General features: G+C 34.2%; 4 protein-coding genes and 1 long non-coding RNA gene across 11 annotated transcripts; 2 read left to right on the forward strand and 3 right to left on the reverse strand.

The window, feature by feature from the left end:
- The first annotated feature begins 160 nt into the window (after positions 1 to 160).
- Positions 161 to 3,749, forward strand: LOC110617983. Its single transcript, XM_021761010.2, has 2 exons — positions 161 to 810; positions 3,056 to 3,749. Exons 1-2 carry the CDS (start codon positions 482 to 484, stop codon positions 3,276 to 3,278), a joined length of 552 nt encoding a protein of 183 aa, XP_021616702.1. The 5' UTR covers positions 161 to 481; the 3' UTR covers positions 3,279 to 3,749.
- Positions 3,750 to 3,817: 68 nt separating this feature from the next.
- Positions 3,818 to 5,612, reverse strand: LOC110618067 (DNA-directed RNA polymerases I and III subunit RPAC2). Of its 2 annotated transcripts, none has more exons than XM_021761134.2 (4): positions 5,466 to 5,612; positions 5,245 to 5,359; positions 4,673 to 4,749; positions 3,818 to 4,060 (listed from the first exon to the last, which is right to left on the reverse strand). In XM_021761134.2, exons 2-4 carry the CDS (start codon positions 5,343 to 5,345, stop codon positions 3,918 to 3,920), a joined length of 321 nt encoding a protein of 106 aa, XP_021616826.1. In that variant the 5' UTR covers positions 5,346 to 5,359; positions 5,466 to 5,612; the 3' UTR covers positions 3,818 to 3,917. The 2 variants fall into 2 exon arrangements, with proteins under 2 accessions (XP_021616826.1, XP_021616906.1); XM_021761214.2 differs by having other exon boundaries at positions 5,436 to 5,543.
- Positions 5,613 to 5,631: 19 nt separating this feature from the next.
- On the forward strand, positions 5,632 to 8,605 carry LOC110618198 (mitochondrial import inner membrane translocase subunit TIM10). 3 transcript variants are annotated; one of them, XM_043959410.1, is made up of 7 exons: positions 5,632 to 5,764; positions 5,898 to 5,948; positions 6,060 to 6,112; positions 6,190 to 6,243; positions 6,342 to 6,380; positions 6,516 to 6,585; positions 8,336 to 8,605. In XM_043959410.1, the coding sequence occupies exons 2-7, from the start codon at positions 5,904 to 5,906 to the stop codon at positions 8,384 to 8,386; spliced, it is 312 nt and encodes a 103-aa protein (XP_043815345.1). In that variant the 5' UTR covers positions 5,632 to 5,764; positions 5,898 to 5,903; the 3' UTR covers positions 8,387 to 8,605. The 3 variants fall into 3 exon arrangements, with proteins under 3 accessions (XP_043815345.1, XP_021617034.1, XP_043815348.1); XM_021761342.2 differs by lacking the exon at positions 6,190 to 6,243; XM_043959413.1 differs by lacking the exon at positions 8,336 to 8,605 and adding an exon at positions 7,450 to 7,925 and having other exon boundaries at positions 5,668 to 5,948.
- Positions 8,606 to 9,210: 605 nt separating this feature from the next.
- LOC110617899 (serine/threonine-protein kinase BSK5) lies at positions 9,211 to 13,972 on the reverse strand. Its single transcript, XM_021760925.2, has 10 exons — positions 13,547 to 13,972; positions 13,243 to 13,451; positions 12,962 to 13,097; positions 12,603 to 12,736; positions 12,405 to 12,510; positions 12,206 to 12,291; positions 11,797 to 11,985; positions 11,065 to 11,229; positions 10,245 to 10,358; positions 9,211 to 9,840 (listed from the first exon to the last, which is right to left on the reverse strand). The coding sequence occupies exons 1-10, from the start codon at positions 13,626 to 13,628 to the stop codon at positions 9,598 to 9,600; spliced, it is 1,464 nt and encodes a 487-aa protein (XP_021616617.1). The 5' UTR covers positions 13,629 to 13,972; the 3' UTR covers positions 9,211 to 9,597.
- A 2,008-nt stretch (positions 13,973 to 15,980) lies between these two features.
- Positions 15,981 to 19,607, reverse strand: LOC110631066. Of its 4 annotated transcripts, none has more exons than XR_006348048.1 (4): positions 18,184 to 19,607; positions 18,048 to 18,095; positions 17,530 to 17,828; positions 15,981 to 17,358 (listed from the first exon to the last, which is right to left on the reverse strand). It is a non-coding gene; the product is annotated as an uncharacterized LOC110631066 (long non-coding RNA). The 4 variants fall into 4 exon arrangements; XR_006348049.1 differs by having other exon boundaries at positions 17,530 to 17,622; positions 17,718 to 18,095; XR_006348047.1 differs by lacking the exon at positions 18,048 to 18,095.
- Positions 19,608 to 19,626: the final 19 nt, after the last annotated feature.

A 19,626-nucleotide genomic window follows, 5' to 3' on the forward strand; every position in this document is an offset into this window, starting at 1 on the left:
TTTTTCATAATCAATTATACTCCATAACATTTTTATTAATCATTTTATATAAATATTATCAGCTATTAACAATCAATCAACAGTATGAATTAAACTCAACAATGGCATTATTATTCTGCTCTGTGCACACTCACCGGCAGTTTCCCTTCCACCAACACTGCCCAAACTGACACAAATTTTGAGAGAGATTAATATTTTCCCTTTTCTTTTTCATAAAGTTTAAATAAACAAACACCACCACCTAATTCTGGGCTCCAGCTCTCTCTCTCTCCACTCCTCCCTCTTCCCCTCTTTCCATAGGTCCAAACACTGTATCTCTCAGTTTCTATGTGTTGGTACTTGGTAGCTTTGTTATAAGGTTATACTTCTCTTGTAAAGCAATCAAGCAAATGTCTTAACCCTTCACAGGAAAAAAAAAAAAAAAAATCCCAAGTTCTGATCTTGTTTCATCAATTTTTTTTTTCCCTTCTGGAGTGGCAAAATGGCAACGGCACACACCTCCCATTTTAACACAGACCACCATTTAAGCCGTTGCAGCAGTGACTTGTCGTTCTCTGGAGAGTTTGGTGCCCACAGGGACTCTTCAGCGTCAGATTGCTTGTCAGAGGTGGACTTGGAGAGTGGGGTTTTGGAGGGGAAACTGCATTTGGATGGTAAAACTAGGAGAGATTGTAGAATTTGCCATTTGGGTTTGGAGAGTAATGGGCCAGAGAACGGGGCAGCCATTGACTTGGGGTGTTCCTGTAAGGGTGATTTGGGTGGTGCACATAAGAAGTGTGCAGAGACTTGGTTCAAGATCAAGGGTAACATGTGAGTAAGCAATTGAGCTTCTTATTGCAATTGAGCTTCTTATTTCTTTTTTATTTAAAACAGGGGATATTATGATGCTTTTTGAGGAGTTATTTCTGAAGCATTTAATCTGCATTTTCAGAAAATTGGTTATCAATTTGATGGTTTTGAAGGATTCTTGTATCTTGTGTTTTATGGCTTATCCAAGTGTGACTTTTTGGAATATTTGTTTGTTCGTTAATAATTCTGACTACCTTTTCTTGGTTTTCGTAGTTTGAGGAATTTTTTTTTCGTAAGATTTTGTTGGATCCAGGATCTTGGAGACGAAGTTTTTGAAAATTCAAATAGAATACTGGGATCCTACTTGGTTATATTACATTATTTTTGAAGAACTACGCTCTTTGGGTAGTTGCTGTTTTCTAGATTTCTTTTATCCAAGTTCAATTAACAAAAAAAAAGATCAAGAAGTTTTTTATCAATATTATTAATAACTGAGAAGCATATAAGCATATTCAAATATCCAAATATTCCTGAACAAAGTTTCTGCTTGATCAATTTCCTAGCCAAACCTTATTCCTCTTTTTTTTTTTTTTTTTTTTTTTTTTGAGTTTACACTTAATTAAGTTGGCCTAGGTATAATTTTGAGTTGTAAAAAGCTTCTCACTTGATGCAATATGAAGTGGGGTGGGATGGAGGGGAGGGTGTCAGTTTCTGCATACCCGATTTTTTTATATCATTAACATATTTATCTACCCTGTAGTTATTGTTAGCTATGTTCTTGTCATGTATTTGTGACGGTTGTCTTTATCCTTTCGCCTCTTTGTGAGCTGAATAAGGTAGAACAGAAGTGACCAGCAGAAGGCAAGGAAGTAATGATGTAGAAATAGCAAATCTGGTGGTGACCAACCTGCCTTAGATCAAAGGGATTTTTCTCAAAACCATTATTTAGAAGGCATTTTGTGGTTTGGTTGCATTCTATGGAAGTTGAGTTGATCAATGAGGGTGGTGTCTAGTGTTTAGCTTACAGAATTGTCTCTGTGTACTGTCATTGACTCTTGAAAGTAGACACGTACTTGTCTACACTTGTGCAAATATATGGCCTGCCTTCTGCTACTCTTCAGTTTATTGTATCTGTGCATGTATTTAATGATTCAGTAATATTGGATTCTCTTATAATTATCTCCTATGATCAATTATCCTTGCTTCATAGAAATATCACACTCTAGTTATTGTATTAGGCTTGATGGAGTCTTGGTTGTTGATGAAACCCCTAAAATGGATTAATCTCATTTGCCACACTGAGAAAAGTTATGGTGATCTTAGCCTCATAAAATTACTTTGGATTCTCATGTTTTGAACTATATGATCTGGGGTACTGTCTAGAAGCAAGGAAACAAGAAGTCAGAGGCTTCTGATTATATATAAGAACTGGGAAATTTTTTCTTGAAATATTAGATGGTTGTGTTGCAAAATTTTCTCAGTCCTTTCCAAGCTGTAAAGAATTTTCCTGGATCAATGTATCATCATTATATTTGAATGATATGCTGCTGAGGAACCATACTGGCCACGATTTCATTTCATTTGACATGTTGGCCAATATTGTTTATAGTTCGTTCTTTACTTTTCCTTGAGAATTTGAACCATGCCATTGTTGTTTTAACCGCTGCAGATGATTTTTAGTTGTTGACTTATTGGTGTATTTTATCATCAATCATTTATTGACATATGTATGTTTCTTTTGTTGAGTTGCTTTGGTCATTTAAAATGCCAGCGTCACCAGGTTTGTGTACTTGCTAACTGATTCAAGGATTTCTAGAGACATGTTTTAGCAGATATGATTTTATTATTTGAGGTTTTAGTGTCAATGTGTATAATTTTATACTAGATCAGTGAAAATACTCGAGAAAACAGAAATTATTTCTGGTTCCATGTAGTAAATTGTACAATGTAGAAGTGAAAATTTTTTACAGTATAACCAAAATCCTATGGACAAGTTAGCCAAATTAGCTGCTTGCTCTTTCTATTTTAAATTTGGAGGAAATGTTAGGATATGGTTGGTGAGATTGAGTTGATATATTTTACAAGCTGAGGCTAAGTTAAGCTTACTGCTATTCCTGAAGGTTCAAACTTCACCTTTTACCGCACTCTGGTTTTTTCCCAGATGCTTCATGCTTAAGTTTTATGGCCAGTACTACGTTTCTACAATCAAAGTTCTAGTATGATATTTCCTTATTGCTGATGTATTTTCTTTTTAAAACTTTTCCAGGATATGCGAGATATGCGGTGTCACTGCACTCAATGTTACTGGTGAACAGGCAAATGAGGCACACAGGGATACTGCCCCTGTTTCATTAGCACCAACGGCACCTCAAATCCTGGTGGAAACTCGAACATTCTGGCATAGTCGACGCGTGATGAATTTCTTGCTTGCCTGCATGGTCTTTGCATTTGTCATTTCTTGGCTCTTCCACTTTAAAGTCCTTTCATGAGTCGAACCAAGAGAAAGTAGCCCAGTGGATAAGGGGTCACCTCCAAATCTATCAAAGTGGTTGTTTTGTTGCCTTGTACCTACCTATCCTTACTCACACTTAACATTTCTTGCTAAGAGGTGGTTCCACAGTAGCACGTAATCATATGTACTTGTTAATATGCATGTTTTATCAAATGTATTATTGTATAAAAAATCTGGTTTCTCCCTTGTAAAATTGTTTGAGCTGCCCCTGTTAGTAAGAAAGAAATTGGTCTTGTGACCCTGTTTAGGAACCCGTGTCAGTCAGCTATTCAAGAACCAATTTGCCCCTTTCTGGAGGACGAGGGAGTTTCTCGCTACCACAGGCAAAAATGGGAGCCAACTGGTTGTTCTACTTTATTGAAGGCAGTCTGAGATGTCATCTATGGCCATGCTTGTAACATCAATAATTTGGACCACTGTAATTAAAAGAAATGCCTGTTTCTGCTTACCAGATAATTAGCTCTGTTTCAAATTTAATTTCATCATCAAACAAGTCAGAAGATGCAGCAAAGGAGATGGTAAATCACTGTGGTTGAAAGGAGTTGAATAAAATAGCAACCATGTTGAATTACTCCTACAAATGAACTTGTATTACAAAGGTAAGATATATCAAATTTCAATCATCAATACTTGTTTCCATTTCCATGTGATTGTTTTTCCTACAATCATCAACAGCCTTGTCAAAAATGCTCCTAACATGCTGGCACATCAACATCAAATTCTGACATCCATCTTTTAATACCTCCCTTGCTGGATCACCTGAAAAATGCCTTTCATGTTATTGAAATTCACAACAGAATGGAAGTGTATAAAGTTGAGGTAGATGAATGGTTACTTTAAACGTTGGTCTTGATAAGGATTCACATGGAGTACCAGAAAATTAGCAACGTAAAAATAGCATCTGTAAGGCCACTACCTTCTGGTGATTTGACAATTGTGAATATAGTAAGAGTTTTAAGTTTTAACAGCAATTGCTTAGATCTTGTACAGGCAAATAATCAGAATACATGAGCAAATATAATATACACATAAGGGAAAAGAAAAATTCAAACCCGACATATCCCAAGTTCAGGGATAAATAGGTGTAAATAGGTTACAAATAAATCACCGCAATGAGCTAATAGCAAGACTCCAAGAGCTTTGGCAATTATATAACAAAGAACGTAAAGCCAAACTTGCATATAAACAATTCAGAACAATATGGCATCACTTCATCATATGTTAAAAAACTAATAATTGATCTTTGACGAGTGTCAACTCATAAAATAAAGAATGAAGTGCTCGCAGTTCACTTATCATTACCTTAAGAAAGTCTTACACATTAGTTTTCCAGCTTAGCTTTAAAGTAGAGAAGGTGAGAATGCAAGTTACCTGTTGTTTGGACTCTAATATTAACTCGAGCATCTGAGGGATGAGGAATGCTGTAGCCACAGAATGATACCCTTGGACTGCAAAACAACATTAACATCCGCTTAAAAAATATTGTCAAACAAATGCTTTACAGACAAAAACCAATCCCATTGAATTAATGTATGGATAATTGAGTTTACTTTAGTCGCTGAATTCTACCGTGACCAGCCACAACCCATCACAAGATAGGTTCTAATGCAATCCACACACACACACACACACACACACATATATATGTGCACTTGGGTATAATTTAGCTGCTCAACATTATAAAATCAAAATTGAAGGTAAAGGGAAGCGGAATTGGTGTTTTCTGACCCTGTATTTACCCAATTTTATTTTCAGGCAGAACCTAACCTGTTTACCCATTAAACGAATTAACAAATTCGCAAAACAAGTCATGTCATACAGCAATAATAGTTTTGCAGGCATAGAAAAATTTAAAAACCAGTTCGAAAAACAAACTCAAGATTTAAGAACGCAAAGTCTAAGCACCACAAGGCAGAGATTTAAGTTAAAAAAAAAAAACTGACTCTTGATTCAAGGAGAATCTGACAGCATTCGCAAGGGTGTGATCTTCGTCAACGAACGAGAACGTTGCTTTGCTTGGATCCTGTAGAGAACCGAGCTCCATTACTTTTAGTTACTCTGCAACCATAAAAAAAAATTCATTAAAAGAGAACTCTTATTCCACAAATTAATACCGAAGAACGGAATTGTAAACCTGGGGAGAAAGAAAAAGCCGTTATCTTACGAAGAAGTGAGAGAAGGTGTCTGAGCTGAGAGAGTCGGAAATAGAACGGAATATTATGTAAGACACTCTCAAAAGTCCAAAAACCCTAAACCAGAAGTTGCGTGATAAAGTTTACGCTTTTTAGTGGGCTGGAATTGTCATTTTAGCCCATTTAAAAATAGTTATTCTGGTTATATGGCCTCTCCTGATTGGCCTTTCTTAAGACTTGGAATAACAACAGGTCCGTCTCCTTAACAAAGGCAGCAACCTTTCTCTGTTTCTCATCTACATCACTTACACGCCCTTCCAAAACCCTAACCGTGCGTCCCTACTTGAAGTTTTCTCGGTTTCAAAGTTTTATCTTTATAACATCAAACCGTCTGTGTAGTTCGTTTCTCATTATAAAGCTAGTCCTTTGATTGGTTTAGTTTAACTAGGTCTTCACAATTTCAGGGTCTAATGGCTGCTAATACTGATCTACCGCCGGGTGTGGACAAGGAGCAGGTGGGTATTTCTCCACCCACTTGAGTTTCTCTGATATGGGATTTTAAAGAATGAGCTCCAAGAGCACCTCTTTGCGGAGCCGGGTTTTGATTATTTGGGATGATTCTGTAGGTTTTTGGCATGCTAGCAATGGAGATGGAGTATAAGGTAGAGCTGTTTAACAGGTAGCCCATGTGTGTGTAAATATCACAAGGCAGTTGTTAACGTTTCCTTCTTTGATAGAATTAGCGTGCTTGATTAGGTCTCTCTGCGACCATTGGCAGGAATATGTGAAAAGCTTGAGACTTCCTTTTCGGTTATATATTTTTATAAATTTTTTATTATTTTCATAGATTCCAAGTGAGCAATATTGGTTTTCCTCTGTTATGACTAATTCTTTTATGTTTAATTCAGGCTTGCCATGGGATGTTTCAACAAGTGTGTTGATAAGAGGTAAGGATTTTTGCCGTTATTTCCTTCAGTGTGTTGAAATCCTTGTGGAAGTGCTGCACTATGAGAAAATGATAGCTTATACATTTTCACTTTTAAAACTTTTTGCATGTAGATTCTGATGCTTCTTGTTTTCAGGTACAAAGAACCTGAGCTAACTATGGGTGAAAACAGCTGCATTGATCGCTGTGTTTCAAAATATTTTCTGGTACGCCATTAACCCCTTTTAACTAATGGTTTTAATTTAGACCAGTGCTGTGATTGAGCCAAGTTGAATAGATAAAATGCAATGGTTGAACTTAGTTTGGAAACTCAAAAGCCCAAAACACAACTTGAACATAATTCAACTTTTTTGACACTTGGACTTGTTGACTTGATCATCATTAGAAATTTTAAATGAGGATGGTGTTAGCTTGAATTCTAAGTCTATTTAAAAGTTTGTTTTTAGATGAAATAGCAAACATAATGATATAGTATATAAATTTTATAATATGAATTTGTTTAAAATGTATAAAAATAGATACTCTTTTATGCTCATGAGCCTTAAGCCAAATCAAATAGTTCAATTGGCTTACACCTGAATTACTCTGACCAAGGTAGTCAAAAGCAAAAGGCACTTCAAGATGATGGGTCTTTGCATCTCCTGAAGTGTGGAGAACTAAAAAAGCATTGAAATACAACTACGCTGATGTTGGCTTTTCCCCTGTTCTCAAAAGAACACTAATTTGATTATATGCATGAGAATGGTAGTTGATTTGAGAATATATTCGGTGCTTGTCACTAAGGGTGAGCAAAATTCAATTTAAATCAAAATAATTGATCAAATTGAATTGATTAAAAATTGTGACATATTTGGTTATTTGGTAATTCAGTTTGGTTCAAATTTAGCTTTTTGAGATATTAGTTTATTCAGTTTGGTTCATTTTTTAAAAAAAGAAAAAGGTAAAATCAAACAGAATTTATCTATGTTGTCTTAGGGTTACATATCCTAATCTTTCACTTTCTCTTTCTTTTCTAATTTCTACTGCCTAACATCTCTGTCCTCTGCATTCTCCCCCCACTTCTCTTCGAGCATTGACAACACATTCTCTCCTGTCTCTCCCTCACTCTCTATTGGACAAGGAGGCACAATAGGCCCATCGTTAAGACCACAGGCATGAAGTCTTCAATAGTCCAAGAAGGCAATATTGAGCATTAACACGACCTCCACTTGAACATTGATGCATCGGTGCAGCTTCTATCGCATCACTGACTCTACCCTTTCCTGCCACCATTGTCCGCCTCAGAAACTCACCTTCAAAGCGCATCACCAACAATGCTTCTCTTTCTTTCTTTCTCATGATTTCTTCCTTTGCTTTGTATTTTTTTGTGAGTTTGCATTGTGAAAATTGAGATCTTTTGCCTAAAGTCATGCGTCCATCTCCTTTGAATTGCTTTTGGATATTATTGTGAAATTAATTTCAAGCAGAATTGAATTGCAAAACCTGATCTATATAGTTGATCCCAACTAGTTTGGGTTCAAAGTTTAGTTGTGACTTTTGAGATTTCTTTTCCTATCTAATCTCTATCTCGCCAAGAGTGATTTTCTTTGCAATGCTTCATTGGTACGGAAGATGAATGGTAAATTTGATGCCATGCATTGTCTACATAAGACAGAATTTCATGTGGTTGGGCAACAAAAGTGTTACATGTTGAGATTGAAATTCTCTTTGGATGTTGTCTACAATGACATTAGCTAACAAATTGAATTGTTGAATTAAAGAAACCAAATTAATTTGGTTTGGTTTCATTTAAATTGGTTTTGTTTCAGTTTTATATTTTGTAAAATTCAGTCAATTTGGTTTGGTTCTTAATCAAACTGATTGATTCCTAACCACTACTTGCAAGTTGAATTGCTAATGCATGCAGTAGGCAATTTTCTTATGGTCTTGTGATGGAAGTTCCCTTTGGTTTTCCAGGTGAATGGTATAATCGGCCAGATGCTTAGTGCGGGTCAGCGTCCAATGTGAAATCCATACTTGTTCTAATTTGGCATTTTTGTTCTAAATGAAAACAGGCATGCTGTTGATTAGGCAGGAGAAAGATACTGAAACTATCTATGTACTGTGTTATATTCTATGATTTTCCTCCAATCCATGAGGTCATTCTGTTTGCCCCATATTTAATAACAGTTTTTGATGCTTTAATAAAAAATTTTAACCCAGTAGGGGATGCATTACAATGGTTAATTTTTATTTGTCATATGTTTCATATGTGCATGGTTCAACAATTTTGTTGTGGTTTTATTTACTTGGAGATGTGGTAGGAATGTGATTTGAATGCATGGAGATGGAGAGGTGCTCTGCTCTATGCCCATGAATTTGATTTAGCAATATCCATCGTTTCATATTTCCATGGAATACTTGAAAGTGTATTCTAATCAAGAGTCTGGAAATTTTAACTATGGAAACCCTAGGAAAGCATTCCTTTTCTCTTTTTTTTATTTTTTATTTTTTATTTTTTATTGAAATGCTTATAGATGATGGGCACATAATTAACATAGTTTGGCAACAAGTAACTTGTAAAATATATATATATACTAAATAAGGCATATGAGGTGAAATTTTAAAATAATTTACTTGTTCAAATTAACTAAAAATAAAAAGCTGATTCTCTAACTTGAGACTTTTTAGCTTATAAACTTAGAAAGTTATAAATAAACAAGTTAATTTATTTTTAGAATGTACAAGCTAATTTGATCAGTTATAAATTAATACATAGCTATGGTCCTGAAGTATTCCTCACTGAGTGAAATCTAATGTCAGAATTTAAAGATAATGTAGCAAAACAAAGCTAGGAGAAAGTCGCAACACAATTAGACATCTCTGTTATTTTATGATCTTATATAGAGCCATATTAATGGCAATTCTCTACATTTTACTCCAACCAAACTGAAAGTAAGAATAGGTGAAACCAGCATCAGTGATATCAGATGCGGCACATCTTTAAGCTACAACAGATTGAAGAAGCTGTGAATTAACTGGAGAAGTTCCTCCGGAGTCTGGATCAATATTGTAAATAAAAGCATAAGCCAAACATATTAATATAACTCTGTGGTGCTTTGCAGAACCTCAAATTACCAAATAAAAAAATATAGAAAAAAAGGATGGATACAAGGAGTATTTTAATGGATAAGGAATCCTTTTTTTTCTTTTCCTCTTTTTGAAAGAACTATACACTTTCAGTTTCTTTGTTTTTGGACTTCCAAGGATGAGCCATCTTTTAGAGTTTCCTGTGCATCACTGTCCATTCCAAGGCTGAAGAGTGCAGCAGCTTGGAGATAGAAGGCAGTGGCCCACTCAGGAGATACTGCTTGAGCTTGCATTGCATCTCCAAGCGCTTGTTGTGGCATGTCACTTATCAAGTAGCACAAGCAGCGTCTTGCAAATACTGTTGGTGATACCATTGTCCCACCATCAATAAACTACACAAATCAGACAAGAATATAACATTATTGATTAATCAGGAGAGAGCTTCACATGTTAGCCTTTAGCAAATTGAGCTTTTTGGATGCTGAAAAGAACACAAATTGAAGTCTTCCTGGACATAAAAAGCATATTCTTTTAGCAATAAACTGTGTTTCCTCTTTGGCAAGGATATGCTACAAAAGTGCTATTGTTTAGTTTCCTACCACCCCTATGAGTTTATTTCTTATTTTCGAGTACTCTAGAGCATAAATCACTGTCTTTCTATTATTTCAATTTCCAAATATAGCTGGATCACCGATCTATATCTCTGCATCATCACTGTGTTTCATTCAACTCAGCTCTGATGACGGAGACTTTAATGGAAAGATAAAGGCAAAAAACTTTTATCAAAATGTCTTACTTGTGTGTAACAATCAATTGCAGTAGCAAAGTCCTTGGTTCGAAATGCAGCATCACCACGCTTCTTACAATTGAGGGTTTCCTGTATTTGATCTGTCCACATTTGGAAGGAAAGCTGCAAAGCGGCAGGAATTCTATGATACTCCACATAAAACAGGTGAACAATAATAAAGAATGTTGAACTTTGCTGAGAACAACATCCTCAAGATATAAGTCATCTCAATACATTCATTTTTCACTAGCAGTTCAGTACTGGAGACAAGGATTGTCTGTTTTTGACAGGGAATCGTCCTTGATATTCTTGCAGAGAGCTATTATTGTATATTTTTGTGATAGCTTGATTAAGAAAGGAAAATTTAAAAAAAAAAATCAAGAAAGGGCATAGGTAGCGTAAAAGAACTCAATATACCAAAGGCCTAATTTCTAGGAAGTTTAAAATGATAGGAAAAAAAAAAAAAAAGAGGTGAAAAATATAAAACAGAAACTTCATTAACTTTTAGTAGAGTTGAGCAAAAACATTTTCAACTTCAAAAAGTAGAGAAAAAGAGAGACGGGGACAGAGAGAGAGAGAGAGAGAGAGAGATTATCATCTTCAAGTAACATGTTGAGAAGACTCTGGTGACTGGAAAGTGAAAATAAAAGATAATAAGACATTAGCAGTGTTGGACGGCGCTTATGAGAGTATCCCCCCAAAAGGAAAAAGAGTGGAAGGATTTCAGACTATAAGAAACCTTGAACCAACAGGCACAAAATAAATAGTCTAGTCTGTATCTAGGTATAGCTTGAGCACACGATATAGTCTAATGTTGGAAATTACTAACCTCATTTGCAATCCCCTCATCATCCTTATACCCCACCTTCTCCAGTATCTCATGTATTGCAGTCAGATCCATTCTTGAGCAAGCTTCTCCTAGAGGTGTCAATGACATTGTTTGCTTTGGGGATGTAGCACCATGCGGAATATCCATCAAAGCATAGGATGGAACCTGTAAAATACCAGGAAATGAGATGATACAATATGTTCATGGAATTTGGTTTAGCAGGAGAAAGGTGTAGCAACCCTTCAAAACAAAGATAACCAGCCCTTATAATTAGCAATAAGACCATAAAGCTTAACTCAAGCACATCAAAAAATTGAGCGAAGCTTGAGGTTTCAAGAAATCTGTTCAAAAAGAAACAAGCCCTTGCTTAAATAATTATATTTTTACAATTACATATTTTACTTTTTCTTTATATGAGCTTGAGCTACTACCAAAATCAACTGAATCAAAATTGAGGTCAAGCTTGACCAACTTTAAGATGCTCAAATCCAACAGACGATGACCAACAAAATTCCAACGCGGAAAAGATAAAAAAAAAAACTTTCTTTTAACAATAAACTACATCTGATTATTAAGAAAGTACAACCTTCAATCAAAAAGCTTTAGAGCGGTTACTAGTAGATGTAAATGACACAACAACAATCATATAACATAACTTATTGAAAACCATCAACTTCTATTTCTATACCAAGAAATTAAAAAAGAAACCTCAGATTGATATGGAATGTGCACCTCTGTTTCCTTCTGAAGAGGAGTGAGAGCAGTGACAAGAGTCTTTGCATTTGGTCTCTCACGAGGTTCATACTGTAAACAACGTGACGCTAAGCGCACAAGTTCAGTTCCATCATCATTTGAAAAATGACCCTCCAAACATGAGTCCATCAGCATCAAAAAGTTTTTTCCACGTATGAGATCAAGTGCCTGTCAAAGAAGCATTCAGCTTAAAACTTTCCAAATTGACAAAATCAGCATTATGACCATTGTGAAAATTCATTTCCAAGCATTATAGGCTATTTATTTCCTCCGAAAATGATGCCTAAACATGTCCAAAAATTTTCGTTAATTCTTGCTGATTATCAATATCAAGAGAAATCTATATCATTCCACCAAAACAAGATCAGTTTAAGGAGAACTAGATTACATGGCTAGGGGGTATGTGTTTGCCACTGAGTAGATCAAGCAATAGTGTGCCAAAGCTATAAACCACACTTTCTGGTATGACTCTTCCTGCCATATGAAAAAATCCAAATGAGCTCATATAAGCAGTGGTAAAAGTTACAAAAATAAGCACCTAATGCAAATAAAGCTGAAAGAAGAAACCCATCAGCTGCAGATATTACCGGTCCTCAAATACTCAGGGGGGGTGAACGCCAGGTTTGTGCTATAGCTCTTTCCATCTCTGCTATTTTTCATCAGGCCAAAGCAGGAGAGCCTTGGATTGCCATCCTGACAAGTGCTACCTCAATATAATGAGTAGCTCACGAAAGGGCGCTAACTTTACAACAAATAGACCAAAAGTAATAAGATGACTAAAGTACCTGGTCAAACAAAATTCTATAAGCATTAAGGTCATGATACAAGGCCCTTCCTTTACTGCTACAGTATTCCAAAGCTTGAGCCAGATAGAGAGCCACTCTCAATCTCATTGCCCATTTCATGGGCTGGTTCTCCCCTGAACCAAATAAATTTTGAAAAATTGATAGCACTTCAGCATCACTAGTCAAGTACCAGAACCCCATCAGGGGGATAATATAAAACAAAAATCTGAAATTAGTTTTTGATCCTTTCTGAAAACGATGGCTTAAGAAATTTCGAAGAAAAACAAACAGTGAGCATAACCCACATCTTGTCACCCAACATATCAGACAAAAAATATTAGCAGAAAAGTAAGGCTTACAATGGAAAAGATGTTTAGAGAGCGTCTCATTAGGCATGAACTCAGCTACCAGCAATCTCTCATCGCCTTCACAGCAACATCCAATCAAATTGGCCAATTTCTCATTTCTCAACTGCCCCACCGCTCTCGCCTCCTCCTATTTATTAAAAAAAAAAAAAAAAGACAGAAATCCAATCACAGTCGATTTCCAAAATCCACTCAAAAAAAAAGAAGGGAAAAAAGTCGAAAAGGAAAAAAGACAAATATATCCACTATTAGCAAGAGTAAAGAAGAAAACGAACGAGGAACTGGCGAGGGTCGGGCCAAGCGGACTTGTTGAAGCGTTTGACGGCGATCCAGCGATCCTCATCTTGAAGTCTACATCTATAAACAACATTGGGAGCTTTCTCACCATGCTCCGATACTATATTGTCAGCACTGAAGCCTGACGTTGCAGCTCGTAGCTGCTCCAAGCTGAACTCTCTAAACACAGGCAGCAAGTCCCCATTCTCTGCAAGTAGGAAAACAAATAAGATAAATCAAAGAGAAGATACTGCAAGTTTTCCAAGAAAATGACTGAATCAGAAATGTGGTTGGTTTACTAACCGAGATCGGAGGATTCATTGAGGTTGGCTTTGAGATTGGATGGCCACCAGCAGAGTGATAATTTGGAGCACCGAGCTCCCATTTGGCTAGAACTTCAATTTCTATAAATCACAAGAGAAAACCCAGAAAAAAGGAAGAGAATGGATAATCTCTCACTCTGTGTGTGTGTGGAGATGCAGCTAAGTACTTGGTTTTCCTTTATCTCAGTTTCGTGGATAGAGGAAGAGGGTATTAATGAAAGAGAAAGAGATTAAAAAGAATAATGATAATTACTGAAAAGAGAGTAGATGAGTTATTTGTTTGGGTAGCAAGAATGTAAGAGAAAAGAAAAAAAAGGGAACTTTTTGGATCCAAGGAATCACTCTCTCTTTCCCTCTGTACATTTTCACCTCTTCATCATTCTCTCGTTTCTACCTCCATTATTTTATTCGAAAAAGGTTTCGGTTTTTCTAGTTTCTCTTTGGTTTTTTAAATTTTAACATCCCCCACTCTCCATTATAGCGCGTATATTTCTAATTACTTTTTTTTTTTAAGTTAATTTTGATTTCAAATTATTTACCAACTTGAGTTTTACTGTTTATTGTTTAATATGACATAATTTAAAAATATGAAATTTACTTAAAATTATATAATTCGTTTTAATATAATTTTTTAATTAAAATTTATTTTTCAAAAATCTTATTACATCAAATAAATTTATAACATTTTTAAGTTTTTTTTATTTAATATTTTAGACTTTTAAGTCGGAAATTTTGAGTGACACAATGGTCAAGTTTAATTTGACTTCTGTAATAATTTATATTTAAAAATATAAATAAAAATATTTTTAATAATATAATTTTATTTTTATTATTAAATTTTAATTTAAAAATAAAATATATTAATAAATTTGTAAATAAAATATTTAAAAACCTGACTTTTGATTTTGAAAAGAGAATGTTATTTTTTTTATTTTAATTAAAAAATATTTTTTATTAATCAAATTTTTTTTAGTATTTCATACATGGAAAATATTTTTTATATTTTTATATAAAATATTTTTTATAAAATAAATAGAATCTTTATTAATTTTTTTTTTAAAATTATAAAATATATGAGTTTAAAAAAATTAATACAAAGGGACTGGAGTAACATATTTTTTTTTATTTTAGTTAATAAATAATAATATGTGAGAGATTTATTAATAACATAGATGATTCATCACCTAAGTTCATAAGAAAAAAAAATATGAAATAAAAATAATTCCTTTAATAAAAGTTATGGTTTTTTTATAAAATAACAAATTTAAAAGTGATCATTATGGGAATTATTTCTCCTATTCATAAAGACATATTTCTCTATATTATAATTGTAATAATTATAAAAATTTTATTATTGAGATACACTATTTTAAATAATTCATGTTCTAATTATTATAATATTAATATATTTATAATTATTAATAAAACAATTTTATTTTATAAAAAGATAAATTGCATATATATTGCAATTTTTTTAATAAATATATTTCAATTATAACAATGGCATTTAACAATATTGATTAATACGTTTAGACTGAAATATAATATAGATATATGGTTAAATTTTAATATAATCTTTATAATTAAAATTTTAATTATAATTAATTGAGTAAAAAATGTAATTTTAAGGTTAAGTATGGTTGATTATTTGATCGGTAGAGGACGTGGCGATTAATCGCTGAAGAAACAGTGGACATCGCTGTCATGTGCTGTGTGGGTGGTCAAAGTCAAAAAAGGTCGGATTCAATTAAGCATATTTTATTAATTTTTTTAATAAAAATATTTTTTTTTATTAATTTTCATAAATATCTCAAACATTTAAAAAGAAAAAATTCCGAAAACAGAGGCTTAAATTAAAAATGGAGAAATTGTCCTATTATGTTTTAACATGTAATTCAATTTCGGACCGATTGCCTTTTCTAATCTGAACCTCATTTTGATTTTGGATTGTTGATAAATGCTGATCAAATGATCAAACATTTTTTTATTTTATTTTATATCATGCTTTAATTACCCATATCATAGGTGGGCCTCACACATTTGGGAATGAAAAAACAACCAAGTGTGAATTTTTTTCTTTTTTTTCTTTCTCAAATGGATATTCTCAATCCTTCTTTTTTCCCATCCCCTCTCGTTAAGGGAAAATACAGCACGTTTCTTCTTCTAGCATTTCCTTTGTGTCTCTTTTATAGCAAATAAATAAAAATAAAAATAAAATTCTTAACTTCATAGATAGTCTTATTTTTACTATACCAGCAGATAAAGCTAAGGACTTGCTAATTCTGTTTTTATTTAAACAATTATAAGCTCTCCAAAACCTGACTGTTTGTTGTCTATTTCTAAGCAAACTTTGAGACTTTTACTGATTTTGTTTATGAAATATTTAAACAACCTCTTTCCAACATCTCATGCAATTTGAAAAAGAAAAATTATTATAAGATTCAATAATAATGCTTGAGCTATTTCACTTATATAATATTTGACAATGAAATAATTGACGTCTTGAGTAAGGCATGGAGCAAATGATGAAAAATTACCCAATCCAAAGATGAGGTTCTGCTTGACAGGCTTTTCCAGCTCAATTGACTCAACATGCATGGACCTGTCTTTCTTTTCCAGTTGCCATAATCTACTGCATGCAACAATACCCACAAAAATTGTGCTATCTACCCTACTAAACAACGGGTGATTGGTGAACCCACATGAGTAAACAAACTCTTTCACTTTACAAACTTTTAATTAATTAAAAAAATATGCACACGGTTTCAGCAAGTTGCTTCTGCTAAAGATTTTAGCACAGACAATGAGGATGCTCCTAAGATCTGTATGGGAACTTTAAGACATGGATCACCAAGCAGGGTCATTGGGAAGCTAAGGGCAAAGTTCCCTTTTTTTTAAAAAAACTAGTTGATGATTGCACCAAAATTCTTAACATTAGATTCATCCCTCTATAGCTTGTGGACCACATGTTCATCAGCAACCTGGCATCTGTATTTTTTTACTTACACTTGCAAATGATCAGGATCTGAGAACATACACACTTTGAATAGTTTGTTTATGTGCTTAATTACTCTTATTGGTGAAACACCCGAGTCTGCAGGATCAAATTGTACAATCTGTCCACAGTAACACTGAAGAGTAAATGGGTAAAAAAGGGAGCACCTTTACTGATGTGTTTACTGAAGAAGGAAGCTCCAATTTGTTGAAGAAGGGTGCTGGCTCCGCTAGCTGATACAAGATTTTGAATGGCCTAGATTGGTGCTGCAAGTAGAAAAGTGATCAGTTTCCTTTTCAATAAATTTGACAGTGGTAAAGCAGCAAATAAGAGAAAATCATGTTGGTAGCAAAGATAAGAGCTAAAAAGGGAAAGTGTGCAGTGACTTTGATGGGGAGAGAAAGCACAGGCGTGCATGTGATGTAACGAGTGCTGTCTCCAATGTTTAATTACATTTCAGCTTCCAATCAAAAGAAGGGTATATATGAAGTATTATTGTGGGACATCATAGTATTATTGACTATAAGAGCATCTAATCTCAAAAAAATTTAAGGTCAAGCTCTTCCCACCGTGAAACTATCGACATAACCATGTTCCCCTCTTATTCTTTTCTTGCTTCATATGCACCTTATCATCTCAAAATTTGTGGACCAAATTTTTTAGCAGTGTTATTCAAAATTCATACATGACAAGCTGTCCCTGGCTAATGCAAATTCTTATTGATGGAACATGTTCTCCCAGTATACAGGACCTGTACATCCCAGTATCAATTCCGCGGTCCAAATAAACAATAAAACCTGAAAAGGGGAAGTGTCAAATCTTGCATATGAGATAATGATATATATGAAAACATTCCATTTCATTTGAAGTAATAATGAAATGAGGTATGCTTGCCAACCCCAGTAACTGAGATGAAAATGCTTTAGTTCAAAAGGAAAAGTTAGGCACATGACCATAAGGTAACCCACCGGCAGAGCTATCTTCAGCATTGCTTATGTTTGTGTACAATTCACCAATGGCTGGGTTCTTAATTAACCTTGTAATCCATGTGTTCGATGATTCTGCAGGCATATTAACAATTTTGAATTGTCACAAGGGAAGCAAGAGGAGGTGAAAATCAGTATGATGACTGGAAGTTTCTACTAATAATCCATACTCATTTTGCAATCTAAAACAGAAACTCCACTCAGGTAATTTGTGGCGCTCTTCCAGGCTCCTGGTATCCTTTTTCTCTACTCACAGGTAGCAGTGGATCAGTCAGGTAATTCTGCAACAGGATGATCAGAATTGTTACTCTCACTATCTTAAACAGGTTAAATAATGCAACACTGAAATACACTATTAACAATACCATAAGATATTGTACGTTTCAGTCAATCCCAGTAAAAAGTAAGGCAGATCCGAAGATCCGAAGCTAAAGGGCAAAACTAAGTGAAATGCTGTGTATGATGACAAAAGAAACATAGAATGGGGTCCTTGGCATTACTAAAAGCATCAGTATCATAGGTGATCTTGGTAGATAACACTGCAACATCTGTCAAATGTAAAAGACAACATTGGCAAAAGTGTCCATAAAATAGGTAATACATGTAAACGTATATAACAGCACCTTAGAAACTTACCAACAGAAAAGAACAAATGATGAAAGTGAAAAGAGTCTCACTTGTGTAAGCGTTATCCTAACCAAGTTCCTGAAATGGCCAAAAAGAGGGTAATGACGTAAATTTAACATCAGGTACAAAGGAAGCACACTATTCACAACAGTTTCCGCACAGGAAGAAGCAAACAGCCAGTATGCTGAAGTGATGGCCCTGGCCTATGTAAGTAATGAATTCCATGAGCAGCTAACCCGTGTATGTACACTATCAACAGGAAAAAGGCATATTCATTACCATACATAAAATACCAATTTAACATTGAACTTGAAGCATGGAATATAATGAAAGAAAAATTAAAGAATCTAACTGGGAAAAAAAAAAAAAAGAGCAAGAAGAAGAAGGAAGCACCACTAAATTATATGTCTGTACAAAAAGACTGCAAGATATGTTAGAACCGATGCATAAACATGAATCAGAAGAAGTACAAGAAAAGCTGACGAGTTTCGATCCAGATTGAAGCGGATATTATAACCAATTGAAAGGGAAAAAAAGGGGAAATATTCATTTATGCATTTCGAAGCATAGGCGAACAACAGCCTCATTTCATTTCAAATCATTGCCACTATCGCATAGCCTATCGTTTGGCATAATTTATTTTATTAAAAAAATAATAATAAATTTGTAAAATTATGTAATAATAAAACAGACCCGCCTAAAATTTGTCATCAAACTTGCCAAAATGATCAGCTAAATAAAGATCCCTTAATTGATACTACTACATAAATGAAAAATCAACATTTTCTTAATGCACTAATAAACAAGTCTAAGTTCAACGATCAGTTATTAAAAAGTAAGCCTGAGAAAATGATTCCAGCAAGCAGAGGCTTCCAATTCTCTGCAACCAGTGAGACTTCTATTGATGTTTCGGCCCAGAACTTTCTCTATAGTTTCACATTAAAAATTATAAAAAGAAGAATCAACCCAAACCCGAAAGTTTCTCAATAAGATGCAGAGAATCTCGGTGAAAGACAGAAGAAACTTTGGAACATAGCGATCAACGTAAAGGGGCATTTTGCTAATGGAGTGTTAACTGCTGATTTTAGTAACCTTTATTCATATTTACATATTTTCTCCTCATTAAACCGCTAAATTGGAGGAATTTGAATTTCCCCCTTTTTATTTTAATTTATAAATTAAATCAGAATTTCAGAAATAGGGGTTAAGGAATAAGAACAATCATAGATCTTAATCCCAGATTTCAAAAATCGTGGAAACTGACAAAAATGTACTTGTGCGTTTGTTCGGAGGAATTGGAGAAAAAGTATGAAATAATTTTATTGAGAGAAAAAATAATGTTTACGAGAAAAAGAAATGCTCGAGGAAAATTGTGGGCGGGGTCTTCTTGGGCTTTCGCCCATACCGACTAAGAATTACATCACATTCCCTAAATTTTTAAATAAATTATTA

Source organism: Manihot esculenta, chromosome 1 (assembly GCF_001659605.2).
Source record: "Manihot esculenta cultivar AM560-2 chromosome 1, M.esculenta_v8, whole genome shotgun sequence".
Classification (NCBI taxonomy): Eukaryota; Viridiplantae; Streptophyta; class Magnoliopsida; order Malpighiales; family Euphorbiaceae; genus Manihot; species Manihot esculenta.